The 18,530-nt window shown below is 33.1% G+C and overlaps 1 protein-coding gene across 3 annotated transcripts in view; it reads right to left on the bottom strand.

Annotated features, from left to right (window-relative positions):
* The window catches only part of Cep128 (centrosomal protein 128), a 393,967-nt gene that overhangs the window by 204,713 nt on the left and 170,724 nt on the right, over positions 1 to 18,530 (bottom strand). For all 3 annotated transcript variants that reach the window (XM_027931718.2, XM_071607633.1, XM_071607634.1), the window contains exon 20: positions 8,262 to 8,454. In XM_027931718.2, the coding sequence (XP_027787519.2) occupies positions 8,262 to 8,454 (193 nt within the window). The remainder of the gene's footprint in view (positions 1 to 8,261; positions 8,455 to 18,530) is intronic.

The following is an 18,530-nucleotide window of genomic DNA, read 5'->3' as shown; positions in this document are numbered from 1 at the left end:
TCAGTTTTTCCAAGATTCACTTCTCTATCTTCACGTTTGCTCCCATTCACTCCTATCTTCTGAGATCCTGCTAAACCGATTAAACTTTCTTCGACCTGTACAATGTTTCTTTTTATGGCTCCTTCTACTCAACGTTTATGATCATGCTTCAATTTTTCTACAATCATACATATAGAAAATATAGTCTTTTAAAAGTTATATTCATCTTACTCTAGGGAACTATTTTAGACAACTACATCATTTTAATATTCCTTGTTTATCTGGTTTCTAGGTATTGTGAATTTTTTTTCATATTATACTAGAGGTTACTCAAATCATGATACAAAACTGGTTAGAATTATACTAACAATATTATAGTGTCACTAAATAAATCAGGGGGCTCTTAGAGAATATTGTTATGAAATGAAAAAATATAAATCATTTGAATAATGCTTCTGTAAAATATAATACCTAACTGAGAATAAGAAGAAAGGCAAATAATGTTACCAAATCCCAGAGTACTATAAATAAAATATAAACCACTCCAATAAAGCTACATCAACTTCTGCCAAATATTTGCTAATTTGTCTTTTGTTTTTGAAGAGTTTAACCAAAGTAGCCCAATAAATTTCAAGAAGGGAAGAAACAAAATTTGGGTCAGTAGCCAAATATCATCTATATCTTTCTAATTGTAAATTTGGAGAAGCAGTTATGATTCATTTTTAAAATATGTTGTTTTTTCTTTCACTAAATCTTACTACTGTGCCTCCTCTATTGATGTTATTTCATTTGTTTACTCATTCATTTGCTTATTCAACAAATATTTGACATACCAACTGCGTACCAGGTTCTTTCTATACACCAGAGATATAACACTGAAATATTTAAAAATCACTACCTTCTTAGAATCATTCCAGTGGATAAATATTACTAAACACATTTCTTAAGTGCAAATCTGTTGAAAATTCATTGAGGCAAGAAATAAGATGTTTCAGGGCAAAGGAAACCCTCTAGATGCTTGCCAAAACCATAGCCACCATTGCTAAGGTAAAACTACAATAAATTGAAAAAAAGAAAAATGTAGGGAGATGATGCATATTTCCTCTACTGCCTACTTATAGGCTAGAACACAGGTGCTAACCAAAACCAAATTGAGGAAGCAGTCCTTTGCTGCAAAGGTATTACTTTCTAAAGTTGTTAGAATATTATTTCCCTTCTTCCACATCCTATTAGTAGTTTTCCCTTTAAAGCTATTGGGAAAAGGTAATTCCCTAACAGAAAAGCCCTGACAATGGCTAAATTCATCTTTACATATACATTCCCAATAAAAGATATATGACAGCAAGGGACAGATTCAGGAAGGCTTGCTACCATGCATGCTGCTGGAAATTACTGTCTTGTACACATTGGTCTTACAGAATCAGGAAAGTAGAAAGTTGGTGAAGACCCAACATAATCTAACAAAGCTAAATGAAGTCAAATTTCATCATTAAGGTAAAGGAATTTCAGAGGCTATGTCAATTAGAATTACTTCAGGAAGAAAAATTATGTATACTGAAGAGTCATAGCCAAATGCAGAGTGCCTAAAAAAACAAGACCAGTCCCTTAAGAATTCATAATATCTGTTTAAAGAAAAATAAGTTAAGAAAACTGTCTTCTATATTTGTCAATAATTATTAGCATTTCATAGGGAAAAAATATGAATGTGATTTTACTGTATCGATGACTTAACCTTTGAGAAAATAAATTCTGTCATCTTCCAAGTTTTAGTTTCCAGAAAACTTCACAGTTTCAGAGAATTCTATCACACCTAAATCCTCTGAGCTGCAGTTTACTTTTCTTTAATGCTTATCTTTGTTGTGACTCATAACAATAAAGAATTTCTCAGTCAATAATTTTTAAACTTCTATGACTACTGGTGACATTAACCCCTTAATATATTTCTACACCTTTTCAAATGTACCAGCCCAAATCTACAGGTCTAGGATAACCCAGGAAGGCTGAGACAACTCAGATCTACAAATCTGGTAGCACTCATAGATCTACAAATCTGGTAGCACTCATTGAGAGAAACTCCTCATCCCTGGGCCCTGTCACTTAAGACACACTAAATAACACTAAAGTATCAGTTCTGAGAATGGCATTAATTCTAGTATACAGGAAGTTTCTCTGTCTTTTTTCACTTATAAGTAAGTTAACCTTGTTCTACCTACTAATACATAAGTTTCTAAGATGATGAAAAGAATCAAATACAAATTTCCACAACAAAGAACTCAGGATACTTCAGAAATAGCTAAACTTAGTCATCAGTTCTGTTGTCCTTTATCTCTTCTATGTGTGTTGTACTGAACAAATATGTTAAGTAAGCAGGAAAATCATTATGCAGATAAATTCTGCAGAGAATCTCTTTTTGTCTTCCTTTTCCTATGGAAATACTACTTCATTTTCAAATGACATATCTTAGTAAAAACATTCCTGAATAGACCTCAAAAGAAGTAATCAGTAATATTCTTTTTACCAAGAATATGTTGCTTATATTTCTAATACTATATCTCTCATATAACATGTTCATAATTGTCTCCTAGAACAGGATTTCCTTAGTAGCATATTAAAATCCTCATTATTTCTGAATTCATCACTCAGCCACTTACACATAAGGTAAGAGATTAATATATCACCTGTTACAAAACTTTGGCCCTAACCAAACTTCTTTTTCATTTATGATTAGAAGACACCGATATAAAATTTGATCCCTCTATCTCTCAGATCCAATCAGCCCACACTTTCTGACTTTCCCATTTCTCTCAATGTCAAAGCCAATGACACCTTCAAGACTTAAATCCTCTCTTTCCCTTACCTCCACTGTCTAATCTTATGCTAAATTCTATACAATATCTTTTATATTTGTTCTCTGTTTTCCAATTCTACTACAAATGTCCTTCCTCAACACCTCTTTTACAGAGATTATAATAATAGCCTCCTACATGGACACATCCACACAGATCAGTATGAAGATAGAATCTAATAATAGTTTCACATAAAGCAACAACAACAAAAACAAAAAGGAAATTCACACTAATACAGATCTTTTAAACAATATTCTCTAGGGTGTTGATGGAAACAAAAAAGTCAAAGGGATATGGAAATCACCAGGAATACAGATGACTGTGAAAAAAATCATGCATGTGATATTTAGAGAACATTTCACAATAAATGAAGAATATAACATTTTTCAAGGGCACACAGAAAATTCACTAAAAAGACCAAAATAAAAATTGTACAAATAACTCTCAATAAATTTCAATTATTCTATCAATGGAGAGTACATTCTAGGACTACACAGGTATTAAGTCAATAATTCTAAAAATCTACAAAATCATCTACATATATATAGTATCTGGAAATCAAGCTGTATATTTCAAAAATCAAACAAATAAAGAAACCCAGGTCAAAGAACAAATTACCAGGAAACATTTTCTAATGTAAACTAAATGATAATGAAAATATAACATAGCAAAATTCGTGGATTACACCTAAAGTACTGGTAAAACCAACATATAACTTAAGAAGCAAGAGGAAGAAACAAATGATATATAAAAAAGAGAATAAAATGAAAAGCAGAAATCAAGGCTGGATGCAGTGGTGCATGCCTTTAATCCCAGCTGTTCTGGAGGCTGAGGCAGGAGGATCACAAGTTCAAAGCCAACCTCAGCAATTTAACTAGGTGCTTAGCCCATCAGTGAGACTATGTCTATAAATAAAATACAAAAAAGGTCTGGGGCTGCAAAGGACTTAAAAACAGCATACTACAGGGACACAGCCACATCAATATTTATAGTAGCACTATTCACAATAGCTAAACTGTAGAACCAACCTAGATGCCCTTCAGTAGATGAATGGATAGGGAGACTTTGGTATATATATACACAATGGAATATTACTCAGCAATAGAAGAAAATAAAATCATGGCATCTGCAGGTAAATTGATGGGTTAGAGAAGAAAATGCTAAGTGAAGTTAGCCAATCCCAAAAAACCAAATGCTGAATGTTTTCTCTGATATAAGGAGACTAATTCATAGTGGGGTAGGGATGGGGAGCATGGGAGGAATAAATGAATTCTAGATAAGGCAGAGTGGTAGGAGGGGAATGGAGAGGGCAGGGGGTTAGCAATGATGGTGGAATGTGATGGACCTCATTCTCCAAAGTACATCTATGAAGACATGAATTGGTGTGAATACATTTCATATACAACCAGAGATATAAAAAATTCTGCTCTATATGTATAATATGAATTGTAATGAATTCCACTGTCATTTATTTGAAAAAATCAATTAAAAAAAGAAGAAATAAATAAAAAGGTCTCGGCTGTGGCTCAGTGGTTAAGTGCCCCTGAGTTCAATCCCAGTACCAAAAATAAATAAATAAATAAAAGGCAATAAAATGTTAAAAAATAAACAATAGAAAAAACTCAAAGTTATTTTGTTGAAAATACTAAAAAAAATCAATTAAACCCTTAACAAGTCTGATAAAGTAGAAAAGAGGGGGAAATATCAATATCAGGAATATAGTAAGAACCATCAAACAGATCTAACAAAAAATAAAAGGATTCAAAAGGGACATTGTAAAAATTTATGCCAATAAAGTCAACAATTTAGATGAAATCAACAAGTATCTTGAAAGGTACATATTAATAAAATGATCAAGAAGAAACAGAATTTCTGAATAGCCCTAAATCTATAAAAATCTTTCCTAAAACAAAAACTATAGGCCTAAATGGTTTTATTAATTTTAAAAGAACAATACAATCTTTCTGGCATGCTCTTCAAAAATAAAAAACACAAATCAAAATTTATTTTATAAGGCCATATCATTACACTGATATTTAAATCAGATAACGATATTAGAAGGAATGAAACGATAAATATTCCTCATGAACATAGATAAAAAGATTATTCATAAACTAATAAACCAAACCTAGACATATATAAGAAAAAATATATGTGATAAAATTGAATTAATCCCAAGAATGCACGATTTGTTTACTAATAACAGGCAATCTCAATTAGTTGATTGAGGCAGGGAGAAAAATAAAATAAAACTGTTTTTATTTGCAGGTGATGTGTCTATGTACTAGGAAAACACAAGGTACTACAGAATCATCAAAAATAACACCACCAACAAAAAACACTAGAGAACAAACAAAAGAAGAAAGCAAAGTTCCAAACTATAGTATTAATATTAAAAATTATATTTCAAAATACTAGAAATAAAATCTGGAATTTGAGAATTTTAAATACCCTTTTTGTATCATCTGAAATCACAAAAAAATATATAAATGAATCTAAAAAAAATTTTCAAGCCTGTATTGTTTAAAACAATAAAAAAGTTAAAGACCACCTAAATAAATAGATATTCCATATTCATGGATTAGAAGATCCAATATTAAGATATCTTTCTCCTCCAATTAATTTATATATTCAACATAATCATATCAAAACACCAGTAGATCTTTTTAAAACCTGAAAAATTAATTCTAAGATGTGTAATGAATTAAAATGTTCTAAGAATACAAAGCAATGAAAAAACTATCATTAAATCAAAAAGTAGAAATAAAAGCAATCATACTGATATAATAAACTTTATAGATCTACCTTCTAAAACATTCACAATTTGACATTGATTATCTAAGTACACAATTGGTTCTTCTGTATTTCTCCCCACCGACAATTTCATGTATTTATAATATACATTGTAGTTATCCTTATGCAAAGAAATTATTTGCAGGATGATAATATTAATGATACATACTGAAAATAAAACTGAGTTCTAATCTACTGTTAAATACGGAGTAACCCATTAAGTGTGACCACATAGCTTTTATCTATAATTTTGATAATTAGATGTTAATGTACTGTAATTAAAAAAAAAAAAGGAGCATTTACTACTGGCACAATTTGTTTCTATCATTCAACTGCCTAGAGCAACAGTTCTCAAAATGTAGCCTAGAATCTGTACAACATCCCTCAACAACACTAGTAAGACGATTTTCCTTTTAACACTCAATTTCTCATAATATAAAAAAATGTAAAGAATAGTTTTTCCAGAGGTCACAGAATATGTTAATATAAAAACAGATATAACACAGAGGAAAAATGAGAATCTAACTTGTTTTCATTTATGCCACCAACTAAAGAGATTTGCAAAAGTGCTAAACAAGGTGACTCTTCTAGTTATCATCCTGAAAACTAATTTTATTAATTTTTATATTAATGCAGAATGACTCTGTAGTTATTACTTCAAACAAAAACATTTTTAAAATTCTTACTTTCAGTTTTTAATTCGGTACACATTGACATGTGTGCGTGCGTGCGTGTGTGCGTGCGTGCGTGCGTGCGTGTGTGATTACTTTTATGTTTAAAAGGCTCTTTAACCTAAAAAGAGCATGCTACAGGGACACTGCTACATCGATGTTCATAGCAGCACAATTCACAATAGCTAGACTGTGGAACCAACCTAGATGCCCTTCAATGGATGAATGGATAAAAAAAATGTGGCATTTATACACAATGGAGTATTACTCTGCATTAAAAAATGACAAAATCATAGAATTTACAGGGAAATGGATGGCATTAGAGCAGATTATGCTAAGTGAAGCTAGCCAATCCCTAAAAAACAAATGCCAAATGTCTTCTTTGATATAAGGAGAGTAACTAAGAACAGAGTAGGGTCGAAGAGCATGAGAAGAAGATTAACATTAAACAGGGATGAGAGGTGGGAGGGAAAGGGAGAGAGAAGGGAAAAAGCATGGAAACGGAAGGAGACCCTCAGAGTTATACAAAAGTACATACAAGAGGAAGTGAGGGGAAGGGGAAAAATAATACAAGGGGGACAAACGAATGTCAGTAGAGGGGGCAGAGAGAGAAGAGGGGAGGGGAGGGGAGGGGGGGGGTGATAGTAGAGGATAGGAAAGGCAGCAGAATACAACAGACACTAGTATGGCAATATGTAAATCAATGGATGTGTAACTGATGTGATTCTGCAATCTGTATATGGGGTAAAAATGGGAGCTCATAACCCACTTGAATCAAATTGTGAAATATGATATATCAAGAACTATGTAATGTTTTGAACAGCCAACAATAAAAAATTTAAAAAAAAAAAAAAAAAAGGAAAAAAAAAAGGCTCTTTAACTCCTCAGAATTCCAACACTGTATATGGTGGTCCTGAAATCAAAAACTAATCACTGCAGTATAATAAAAAGCAATTTCTAAGTGGCACATGCAAGACAGTGACCCTAATTTTTAAAAGGAAAAATGAAACATTTATTTCAAAAGGATTATCATATGTTAAAGTTTGGATTTTCTTATTGAGATACTATATTAAGCCTCCTACACACAGTAACTAAGCTAAGGCAGAAGAATTGCAAGTTCAAGGCCAGCCCTGAAAACTTAGTAAAACCCTGACTCAAAATAAAAATAAAAATAAAAAAGGGCTGGAAGGTATAGCTCAGTGTTAGAGGACATTTGTATTAGTCCTCAGTATCACACAAACAGAAAAAAAAGCTTCTTCAGAGTTCACAATAAACAATGGTTTAGGTTCAACAAAACAAGATACACTCAGGATTTCTACATATAACTGATTTTTTTTTTCTTCTCATCATGATGGATCCCTACTATAAAAGTAAAAAAGTAATGATCCAAGTCTCCGGGCCAACTTTTAAAATTAGATATTGCCTACATATCAAATTCTGCCACTATTCTCCCAAATTCTCCTTCTTACACTTATATTCTCACGAATTTGATTACAATCTTCTAATATGTTATATGTTTACCTATTTATTATATTTATTTCCTACAGTAAGCTACTTAGCTTAGAGTAAGTTTTTTTCCCCTTCATTCACTAATGTATTCTCAGCCACTAGGATGCCTTAATACAATATAAGAACAAAATAAATATTTGTTTAATGAATTAATGGAAACAAACGCAAATGTCCTCACTTTATCTGGGTAGAAGAATGTCTTCCCAAATTAATACCTGAAAGCATCGAATAGATACAAATGCAATGCACAGAGGAAGGACACTGGTAGCTGCAGGAAAATTCTCAGGGCTCAACAGAGTTTCCTCTTTTAGTCTCAGAAATGAAGAAAGGTTAGAAGACAAGAGATAAGAAAAGGTGATGGGTTTGGAAACAGTCCAAGCTAGGGGTTGTACAAGTATCATTTTCCCAATTGTAGGATTCCATGAAGACAAAGAAAAAGTAAGAATAAAAGCAGTTGACACACCTCTCTTCTCCAGATTTATTTCTTCCAGAAGTTGCTCCTGCCTTTCTATCTGTTCGAAGAGACATTGGAGCTCAGATTCCTTGTTTTCAGTCAGATCTCGGAGTTGTTGTCTACAGAGAATCAGCTGTTGTCGCAGATTTTTCTCTCTGGATTCTTTCTCTCTCAGCTCCTCACAGAGCCACTGAAGTTTAGTCTAAAAAAAATAACATTTACATCTAATATTTCAGAAAACAAAAGAAAACTCCAGAACAGTGCATTTCAAAATACAAGGGAAAAATAAAGTAACATCTGATAATCTAAACAGAGACAAAAAAACAAAATTTAAGCAAAATTTGTATATAACCATGTTTTATTTTGCATGAATGTTGGTAGTAGTTAAAAGTTGATTAGAAACTTTTCAGAAAATCTAAGATTAAAAAAAAATTCCCAGAATAGAACCACTTTATTTCATAGATTTTTTTAAAGACAAAATTCCTACTTATTATATCTAAAATGCCTATCTCCATACATTCAATGAATTCAGGTAAAAGAGATTAACTATAGGCTTCAGGGGAAAAAAAAATCAACATGTTCCTTCAATTAAGAGGCCAGAGCCAGGCACAGTGTTGCACACCTGTAATTCCAGCAGCTCTGGAGGCTGAGACAGGAGGATCTCAAGTTCAAAGCCAACCTCAGCTAAAAGTGAGGTGGTAAGCAATAAGACCCTGTCTCTAAATAAAATACATAATAGGCCTGGGGATGTGGCTTAGTGATCCAGTGCCCTGATTTCAATCCCCAGTACCCCATTCCCCCAAAAAAATAGGCCAGGAAAGTTAAGACAAATGTTTCCCATGGACTCTATCTTCAAATATATTTAATATTTATTTATTTTTTTAATTTTTTATTGTTGGCTGTTCAAAACATTACATAGTTCTTGATATATCATATTTCACAATTTGATTCAAGTGGGTTATGAGCTCCCATTTTTACCCCATATACAGATTGCAGAATCACATCAGTTACACATCCATTGATTTACATATTGCCATACTAGTGTCTGTTGTATTCTGCTGCCTTTCCTATCCTCTACTATCCCCCCTCCCCTCCCCTCCCCTCCCCTCCCCTCTTCTCTCTCTGCCCCCTCTACTGACATTCGTTTGTCCCCCTTGTATTATTTTTCCCCTTCCCCTCACTTCCTCTTGTATGTACTTTTGTATAACTCTGAGGGTCTCCTTCCATTTCCATGCATTTTCCCTTCTCTCTCTCTTTCCCTCCCACCTCTCATCCCTGTTTAAGTGTGAATGTGGGGAAAATACTTCTATACAGGAGACAGTCATGTCTCAGGACCTTTCCTGAGTAAGGCTACCCTTCATTTTCCATTTCATTTTAAACAATCTAAATGGTCCTCATCACAGTAAGATGTATATACTGAGTGTCACCACAAAGAGATATATACTGAGTGAAGCAGACTATGAGAAGCAACATCAGGCTAAGTTATATGATTGCTTCCCTAAATAACACTTCCCCAAAGGTAGGGGATAGGGGAGGGAAGGAAAAGGGAGGGGAGGGAAAGGGAGGGTGAATAAGTAAATCTCTATTTTCAGACAGGATGCCCATATATAAAACTCAAATGACTTTATTTTAAAAACCTATTAGAATAAAAGAGTTCAGGCATGTTGCAGTATATAAATTCATTATTTTAAAAACAATATTTATATAGATTTGCAATGAGAGGTCAAAACATAAAATTCAAAAACAGAAGCATATTTATAATAACACCAAAGGAATAAAACACCAGCTAGGCATGGTGGTGCAAGCTTGTAATCACAGCAGTTCAAGAAGTTCAGGCAGGAGGATTGCAAGTTCAAGGCCAGTCTCAGCAACTCTGTGAAAACCTGTCTAGAAATTTAAAAATATTAAAAGGACTGGGGATGCAGCTAAGTGCCCCTGGGTTCAATGCCCAGTATGTAGGGGGCGGGAGGAGAATTAAAAGCCAATAAACTTTTGAAAAGAGCAAAACCTATACAAAGAAAGATTTTAAAACATTGCACTGTCATGGGCTGGGAATATAGTTCAGTGGTAAAGCATCTGCCTAGCTAGCACAAAGCCCTTGGTTCAATCCCTAGCACCACAAGAAAATGAAGCAAAAAACAGTGATACAAAACAATGTTGAGAAGAATTAATCCAAGATACCTGAATAAAGGAGCTGAAACTACAAAGCTTTCAAAAGAAAACAGGCATAGGTCTTTGTAAGCTTGGTTTGACAACTGTCTCTTAGAAATGAAATCAAAAGCATCAAAAGAAAAAAGTTGATAAATTGAACATCATCAAAATAAAAAATCTTGTGCTTCAAAGATTTACATCAACTAAAAGAAAAGACACCTTACTAAATGAGAGAAAATATTTTCAAGGCACATATCTGTTAAGGGACTTATATCTAGAATATGTAAAAACTCAGTATAGAATTTTTAAAACAGGCACAAAATCTTAATAGACATTTCTCCAAAGAAGGTATACAAGTAGACAATATGGACATAAAAAGAAGCTCAACATGGTTAGCCATTGGGAAATGCAAATAAAAACCACCATGAAATTCCACTTCATATATTGCAAGGTAAATATTAATATCAAAGACAACTATTAGTGTGGATGAATAGAAACTGGAACTCATACTGCTGGCAGGAATGTACGGGTATAAAGACCCTTTGGAAAACAATCTGAGAGTTCCACAAAAGGCTAAACAAAGAGTTACCATACAACCTAGCAATTCTACTCCTAGGTATATGAAAATGTATGTCCTGCAGAAACTCATACAAGTATATTCATAGCAACACAGACACAACAGTGTAAAAAAATGGAAACAACCCAATATTCACCAAATGATAAATGGATAAATAAAATTAGATATATGCAAATAATGGAATATTATTTGGCAACAAAAGAAAGGGTACTGATATATGCCATCACATGAATGAGCCTTGAGAATATTCTACTAAATGAAAGAAGTCAACCACAAAAGACTGCAAATCATAAAATATCACTAATGTAAAATTCCAGAATAGACAAATTTATAGAGTAGGAAGACCCGTAGTTGGCTAGGACTGGAAATGTAGTTGAGCACAAATTGGCAACCAAAGGGATAGTGATTTTCTTTTGGGGTGATAAAAGTTTCCTAAAATTCATTGTGCTGATGGCTATAGAACTGTTATTACACTAAAAACCATTGAATGATACTAGAAAAGAATGAGAGAATTTAGAATATTTGAATTTACCTCAGTTTAGCTGTTACTTAAACACCATAACAGGAAGAGTAAAAAGATAAAGAGGTTAGGGAAATGAAGCTGAAATGAAAATTCCCTGAATAACAGAGATCTGGATATTAGTACCTGCTATGCAATTTGTCGACCTCTGTCTCATTCAAATGTCACTTGATAAATACAGAAGTCACAAACTTCAATTGGGCTGTGAAATCCAATTAAGATTAAGACATTTAATAAAGCCTGTTTTGTTTCTCAATATTCCCTTTGAAATACTCATGGAAATAGGAAGAAGTTAAGTTTCCATAAGACAGAAAACATGGGCAATTCCCTGCCTGATAAAAGCAGGGATTTTCTACTGTACCTTTTTCTGAAACATGAGGTAAAAGGAGTTGAGTTGAATGTGTGGTGAAATATCATCATCCTCCTTTGGCAAATGAGACTGTAGTTCAGAAAGTATGCTCCTTAAAGTATACTCTACACAGAGCAGAGAAAATGTGGGAGGCTGGAAATCAAGAAATTACTATAATTCTATAATACTTCAAGCCAACGAAAAGTGTAAGGAATGAACCAAAGTATGTGAGTTAGTAAGCTATCCATCCCTGTGACCAAAAAAATAAAAAATACATATATGAGAAACATCAAAGGCAAAAAGATTTGTTTTGGCTCATGGTTTCATAGGTTTCAGTCCTTGGTTGGCCAGGGCCATTGCTTTGGGCCTAAGACAAGGCAGAAGATCAAGGCAGAAGGGTGTGGCAGAAGAAAGTTGCTCAGTTCATGGCAGCTAGGAAGCAGAAAGAGAGAAAAAAGAGACAGACAGACACACAGACAACAGACACAGGGACTGGAGGAATGGGAGAAAAAGCCAGAAACAAGATATATATATATACATACATACATACATACATACATATATATATGGCATGCCCTCAGTGACCTACCTCCTCCACCTAGGCCCCACAGTCTACATGTCAGCCACTTCCCAATAATGCTATCAAATATGTATCACTTGTGGATAAATCCATTGGTGAGGTCAAAGTCCTCATGATTCAATCATGTGCCACATCTGAAAATTGTGTACTATGGATCAAGCCTTTAAAATCTGAGCCTTTGGGGTACACTGTAGATCCAAATCCTAACTATGTATCTGAGATTTGACAGATGCCCACAAGTTATGGAAAAGGTAGAAGAAAATCAATGTTGATGGTCAAATTTCTAGCTTATAAAGTTGTAAAACAGGAAACCTAGAAGAAACAAATATTTAAGAATGAAAGAAGTTAATGTTAGCTTGGAAAATGTTGATGAGCCTATGAAACACAGAAGCACAGATAATTAGATGAATATATGGGTCTGAAGCATAAAAGACCTGAAGAAAAAATACAGACTAAAGAATCCTCAAGCCATTCAGGGAGAATCAGCAGAATAAATAAGAGAAACCAATGAGAGTGACTATAGAAATACTTGAGACTTTAGAAAATATGAACAGAAGCCTGAAAGTAACAGAAAAATGGCTGCAAAGGTAAAAAGAAAACTCAAATCTGGGGTGATGGAACAGAAAGTCCAAAAAAAAAAAAAATACTACAACAAAATGGATATACTCAATATCAAATAGTGTCAGAAAGAAAGAACCAAGTATATATTACAATAAAAAACACATGTCTTATCAAAATTAACTGCAGCTCCCTCTATCTAACCAAAAAAGGACTAAAATATGAACATCATACTGTTGATAGTGATTATTTCTAAAGAGAGAGGAGTAGAAAGAGAGATAATGTAAACATTCAGAATTTATTCTGCTTACTTCTATACTGTCAAAAACCTTTGAGATGTGAATGAATTCAATGGAAAAAAAATATATATATATATATATAAAATTACTAGTTAAATTGTAGAGAATAATTTGTATCTATATATATATATATATATTCTGTACAATTTAACTAGTAATTTTAGATATAGATCCTTTGTAAAATGATTCTGAATGTTATTGACACTTATTTATTGATATTAACTAGAAAAAAATAAGAGGAAACTTACACTCTTCCTACCTTCTTCTACCATTAAACCACAATCTGAATCTACAGACCATGACTTTTGTTCACCTCACAAAATCTTGCCATCTCATCAAGAAAATAATCCAAAGAGCCCCAGTGAGTATCATATTATTAATACAATGCAGGGGGAAAAGAAATATTATATCTAGTACCTGGAAAAGACATATTGACAGCCAAGACTTTTTGCTGAATTTCGCACCATAAATACATACACATATTTATACTTGCAAAGAATTTAAATCTTCAATACTTTCTTCAGGAATGTTGTAACATTATCAGATGAAACTCCAAGGGGACTGGCATGTATAGATGGATGCACCACAGCTAGTACACATTTCAGCACATAGCCGTGATCCCATACTTGCAACTCCAATGAAAACTGAGATGCTGTTAAGTTCTCATAAAGAGATAGAGCACCTTCTGTTTGAGGAACAAAAACAGAAAGTGATGTTTTGGAAATAAAAAGTCCAATTACTTTTTTAGAATAAGTATCTTAACAAAGCTGAATAAATACTCAAATGTAACACATTTAGAATATGATCACTATTAATTTGAACTACAAAAATACAGCTACAAAGAAAGGCTAAAAGAATGCACATATGCAGACCCCAGTATCTCTACATCCTTCAGGCACAGTCCTAAACAATGGCTTTCAGGTGGCATTTTGAAAGCTACAGATTCTGATTCTGTTCAACCAATTTTGAGACTTTTAAATTACTTCAACAAGTAGTTTCAAGGATCAAGATATTAACCATTGTGCTTCAGAAATTGGGGAAGCTGGACAAAAGGCAAATCTATAACCCTCATATTCACATTTCAAAATTGAAATGCCTGGAGAATAAGGTACATTTTTCAAAAAGACTAAATCACTGGCAATGGAAATACACTATACATTAGTTCTAGAAGCACTGGTCTGAGATCAGGTATTCTTAATGTTATAAAGAATGATTAAATTGATTTATTAGCAAGATGGTGGTAATTGTTACCATTTAATAGAGAATAAAATAACTTTGGTAAACTGAATATATTTACATAGGATAAAGGCATTTAAAAGTCATAAGCCCAAAAGAATGCACTTTTTTAAAAAGTATCAAATAGAATACAAACTGATAAAGGGTATGTTTGCCACAGCCTACAAGAGACCTTGTAAGAAAGGTAAAACAGAAGTCAGTTTTTTCAACCTCCTATCAATAGGAAGACCACCTGCTCTGAAAACAAGTCATGTTTAGGTAATAATTTAGTATTTAATTGGATTGGTTTGCATCAGCTATGGTAAAAGTAAATAGCTCCAAGTGCCAGGTGAGAAGCACAAAACCAAGAAAGGAGAAAGTACTGTTTTTCTAGACATATGCCACTCATTCCGACTATTTTTAAACTATTTTATCTTTTTGAAGTACATGTGTATGCAAGTATCATATCCATTTCTATGAAATCTGCTCTATAAAACACAACAAATGAAAGAAACATTTCCCCCTTTAACACTGGGAATCAAAAAAAAAATGTAGGGGACCATGCCGAATTATACTGCAGATATACTTTACTAATATGATCAGGTACAAGATTCTTCTCAGCTCCATTTTCTATCACATAAGAATGAAACCATAGTTTTATCAGATCATTTGATACCTCAAAATAAAAACAAATTTAATATCATAATTATGTAATTGCCTGCTATTTTAAATGTTCACTCACTACCAATTCAATTTCTTATAATTGATGTAGTAAAAACAAAATGAATCCCTGGGGATCGCGTGCTTCAATCCTTTGCCTTAATCTGTTTTTTGCTCAGGGATTTAATTGCAAATGCAAAAAACAAGTTCACATTTTCCATTCCTCGGCACTATCCCACCTGCTTCATCCCAATCTCTAACCTTTATTAACTACCTCCGGTGGTTACTATTGCTAAGAGTTGGTAAGAGAAAAACAACTTCTTTCTTTCTTTCTAACAATAATCAATTTGGTTTCCCTAAAAACAAAATAAAACAATAAGCAACAACAATGAAAAACTACCCCTGAAACAAAGCATTAAACGGGTTTGATAGGTGTATCCTCTAAAAATTCATATGGAAAATTTGGGTTTCACTGAAAACCCAAAGTGTGACTGTATATAGAAATAGGATCTTTATGGAGGTCATAAAGGTCAGATCAGGGTCAGGCCCTAATCTGACAGTTCTGGTGTCTTTATAGGAAGAGGAAAATATGCCATAATTCTTTCTCTTAAAGAGCACACAAAACAAAAGCCAAGTGACATCATAGAGAAAAGCTGGCCCTTTACAAGCCAGGAAGACAGCTCACCAAAAGCCAAACCTGCACCTTGATCTGGGATTTTCAGCCTCCAGATTTGTGAGAAAATAAATGTCTGTTGTTAAAGCCATCCAGCCTGGAGTGTTTTGTTATCACAACCTAGGCAGGCTAATAAAATATGGCCTTTAATTTATACCTATGAAGTCATTACTTCATTATCAAACAGAATAAAAATAGGTTATAGTTAGATCCTTGTTACAAATTGAATATATATGTAGAATATATTAATCCAAAACAAAATATCAATTTACAGAAATTTAATCAACCAATAATCAATTATGAGAATCGGTGTTTATTAGATAAATATCTTCAATAAGAATCTTGGAGAAGCAGCTTGGAACACAGTACAGGAATAACTTTAACAATTCCAAATAATAATTAGCTGACAAGGCTATTAATCAAAGAGCAAAAACCATTCTATTAACGGCTCACAGGAGCATTTTACAGATTATATAGTAGGCTCATTTATTTAACTATATCAACAAGCACTGCTAAATAAACCAAAATAGAGAATTTCAAAATAAAGCACTTTTTTTTAAACCTTCATTGTTGACAGCTTACAACCAAGTGGGAATGTTTGTAAGTATCCAGTAAAACTATCACAATGATTTTTTAATCTGTGAGAATTCTCTACTAAAATTCAGCATAATAATACAGTCACTATAGAATGACAGAGAACTAAAAACCAAGGAAAACAGAAAACTCATATAAAAAGATTACAACTTAGAGAGTTAGCAAAAATATTAGGACCCATAATTTTGCTGTGTTAACAACTATGCATCCTTCATCAAAACTCTAAAAATAATTTTGGGGAAAAAAATGCTTACATAAGAACCAGAGAAAGTGAGAATGGCAATTATTAAAAATGTTCTAGGTCACCAAAACAAAACTAACCCATCAAATTCATGCCAACCTAAAAATATAATTATAACCTAAGTAAATACTCTCCCTACATTTTAATTAGTTATGAATAAGGAAAATAGCAAAAATAGCTCCATTTAAATATTACATATTTAAAATATAAAACTTGCTCAAATTGAACATATTCCATGTATACATCTCTAAAGCATATTTTCAACAAATGAATCAAGATACCAAGTACAATATTTTCTTTTCTGTATGACTACAAAAATGATTATTCAGATCCCTCAACACAATTAAACACACTGGGTCTAATATTTCTCACACAATGACTGTTTAAAAATGTCCATGTTATAAAATGACAATATTAACAAATGTAAAGTTTATATTCAAGTCTAATTTACACATCCAGGGGAGAGAAGCAATGGCAAAGAGTTCAGAAACTCAAGCTCAAAACCCTTCTCAGTAACTAATTAGTTTTATGTCCTTAAGTAAAACTCAACACTGCCCAAGCCTCAGTTTTCCTATCTACAAACTGAGGTCAAACAATATGATCTCAAAAGCTGTCATAGTTTTATGGGAAGGAAATGAAAATGATTATCGATGCCCTGAACATGTTATACTACAAAGTGTGAACCCTAGGGAAAATAGCAGAGGATAATATAGAAAACTCCCCAAACAAGTTGTGTGTTTCTTGTCTACATAATCTTCATGTTTACAACTCTGATCAAATAAAAGCAATCTCCAGAAGCAGAACATTTGTTGAAGTCAAATTTTTTATTTATAATATTAAGCTACAATATTTAATCTGAGGAAGCAACTTGAATGGAAAAAATGAATAGATAGACAGAGATAGATACTTTAAAAAAAAAAAAAAACATTTATAGAGCCATTAGCCTGGCATTGCAGTTATGTGCTAAAAATATAAGGAATAGGAAAGACAGATAACTTCCCTGGTAAAACTTACAGACTAAGGAAAAAAGAGTAAATGAGGACTCAATACAATGGGATAAAGACCAAGAAGGAAGAATATAGCTTTCTATAGCCAAAGAAGTATATTAAATTCACCTGTCTGCATCTTAAGGAAGTAATTAATATTGGTGTCCTAGAATTAAATGTGAAAATTAGAGCACTGAGGATCCTACCTGTGCAGAAGACATCAGCTTTTCTTTATTCAATATCACTAAATGGTAATTTAAGATGTGGGATAAACTGTGATTCTTGTTAGCTACCATGTGGTTCCATCCTGAGAGAGTGCCTGTTAGCTCTAGATTTGGGAAGCTGTCCCTATTGTCTCACAGTGAGTGTCTTTAAGCTATTTCCCGTTTATTTCTACAATTTGAATCTAAATTCTGATCTGCGCCTGTGTCCTTGCTTCTCTTTTGACTTTCCAGTGCAAACTAAACTTTCTGGATACCAATTCTTGCCTCAGAATCTCATTCAATACCTTTGTTAGTTTGCCTCCCTAGGACTGTGCGTCCCCATTTATTTGAATACCAACCTTGCCTAGAGTGTTCTAGTTTGGCTTGAAAATCCAGCACCCTCTGACATAACATTAATCATCACTGGCAAGTTATCACCAAAATTTTACTCCCATCTTTGCTTGTTTTTAAATCTCTTAAAAAAATCCTTAATAAAGAGTGTCACCCTATCTCACCCAGTCTATGGGGAAAGCCTCTTAACTTGTCTACCTGCCTCAAATCTTACCACCTCTAATGTGCCTTTCACATTACTATCAGGGTAATCCTTCAAAAATATAAACATGAGCATGTCACTCACTTGTTCAAAGCTCCTTTGTGATTCTTCACAACATG

This window comes from Marmota flaviventris, chromosome 2 (genome assembly GCF_047511675.1).
Source record: "Marmota flaviventris isolate mMarFla1 chromosome 2, mMarFla1.hap1, whole genome shotgun sequence".
Taxonomy (NCBI): domain Eukaryota; kingdom Metazoa; phylum Chordata; class Mammalia; order Rodentia; family Sciuridae; genus Marmota; species Marmota flaviventris.
The sequence above is the reverse complement of the archived record's forward strand: the minus strand, read 5'-3'. Positions and strand labels throughout refer to the sequence as shown.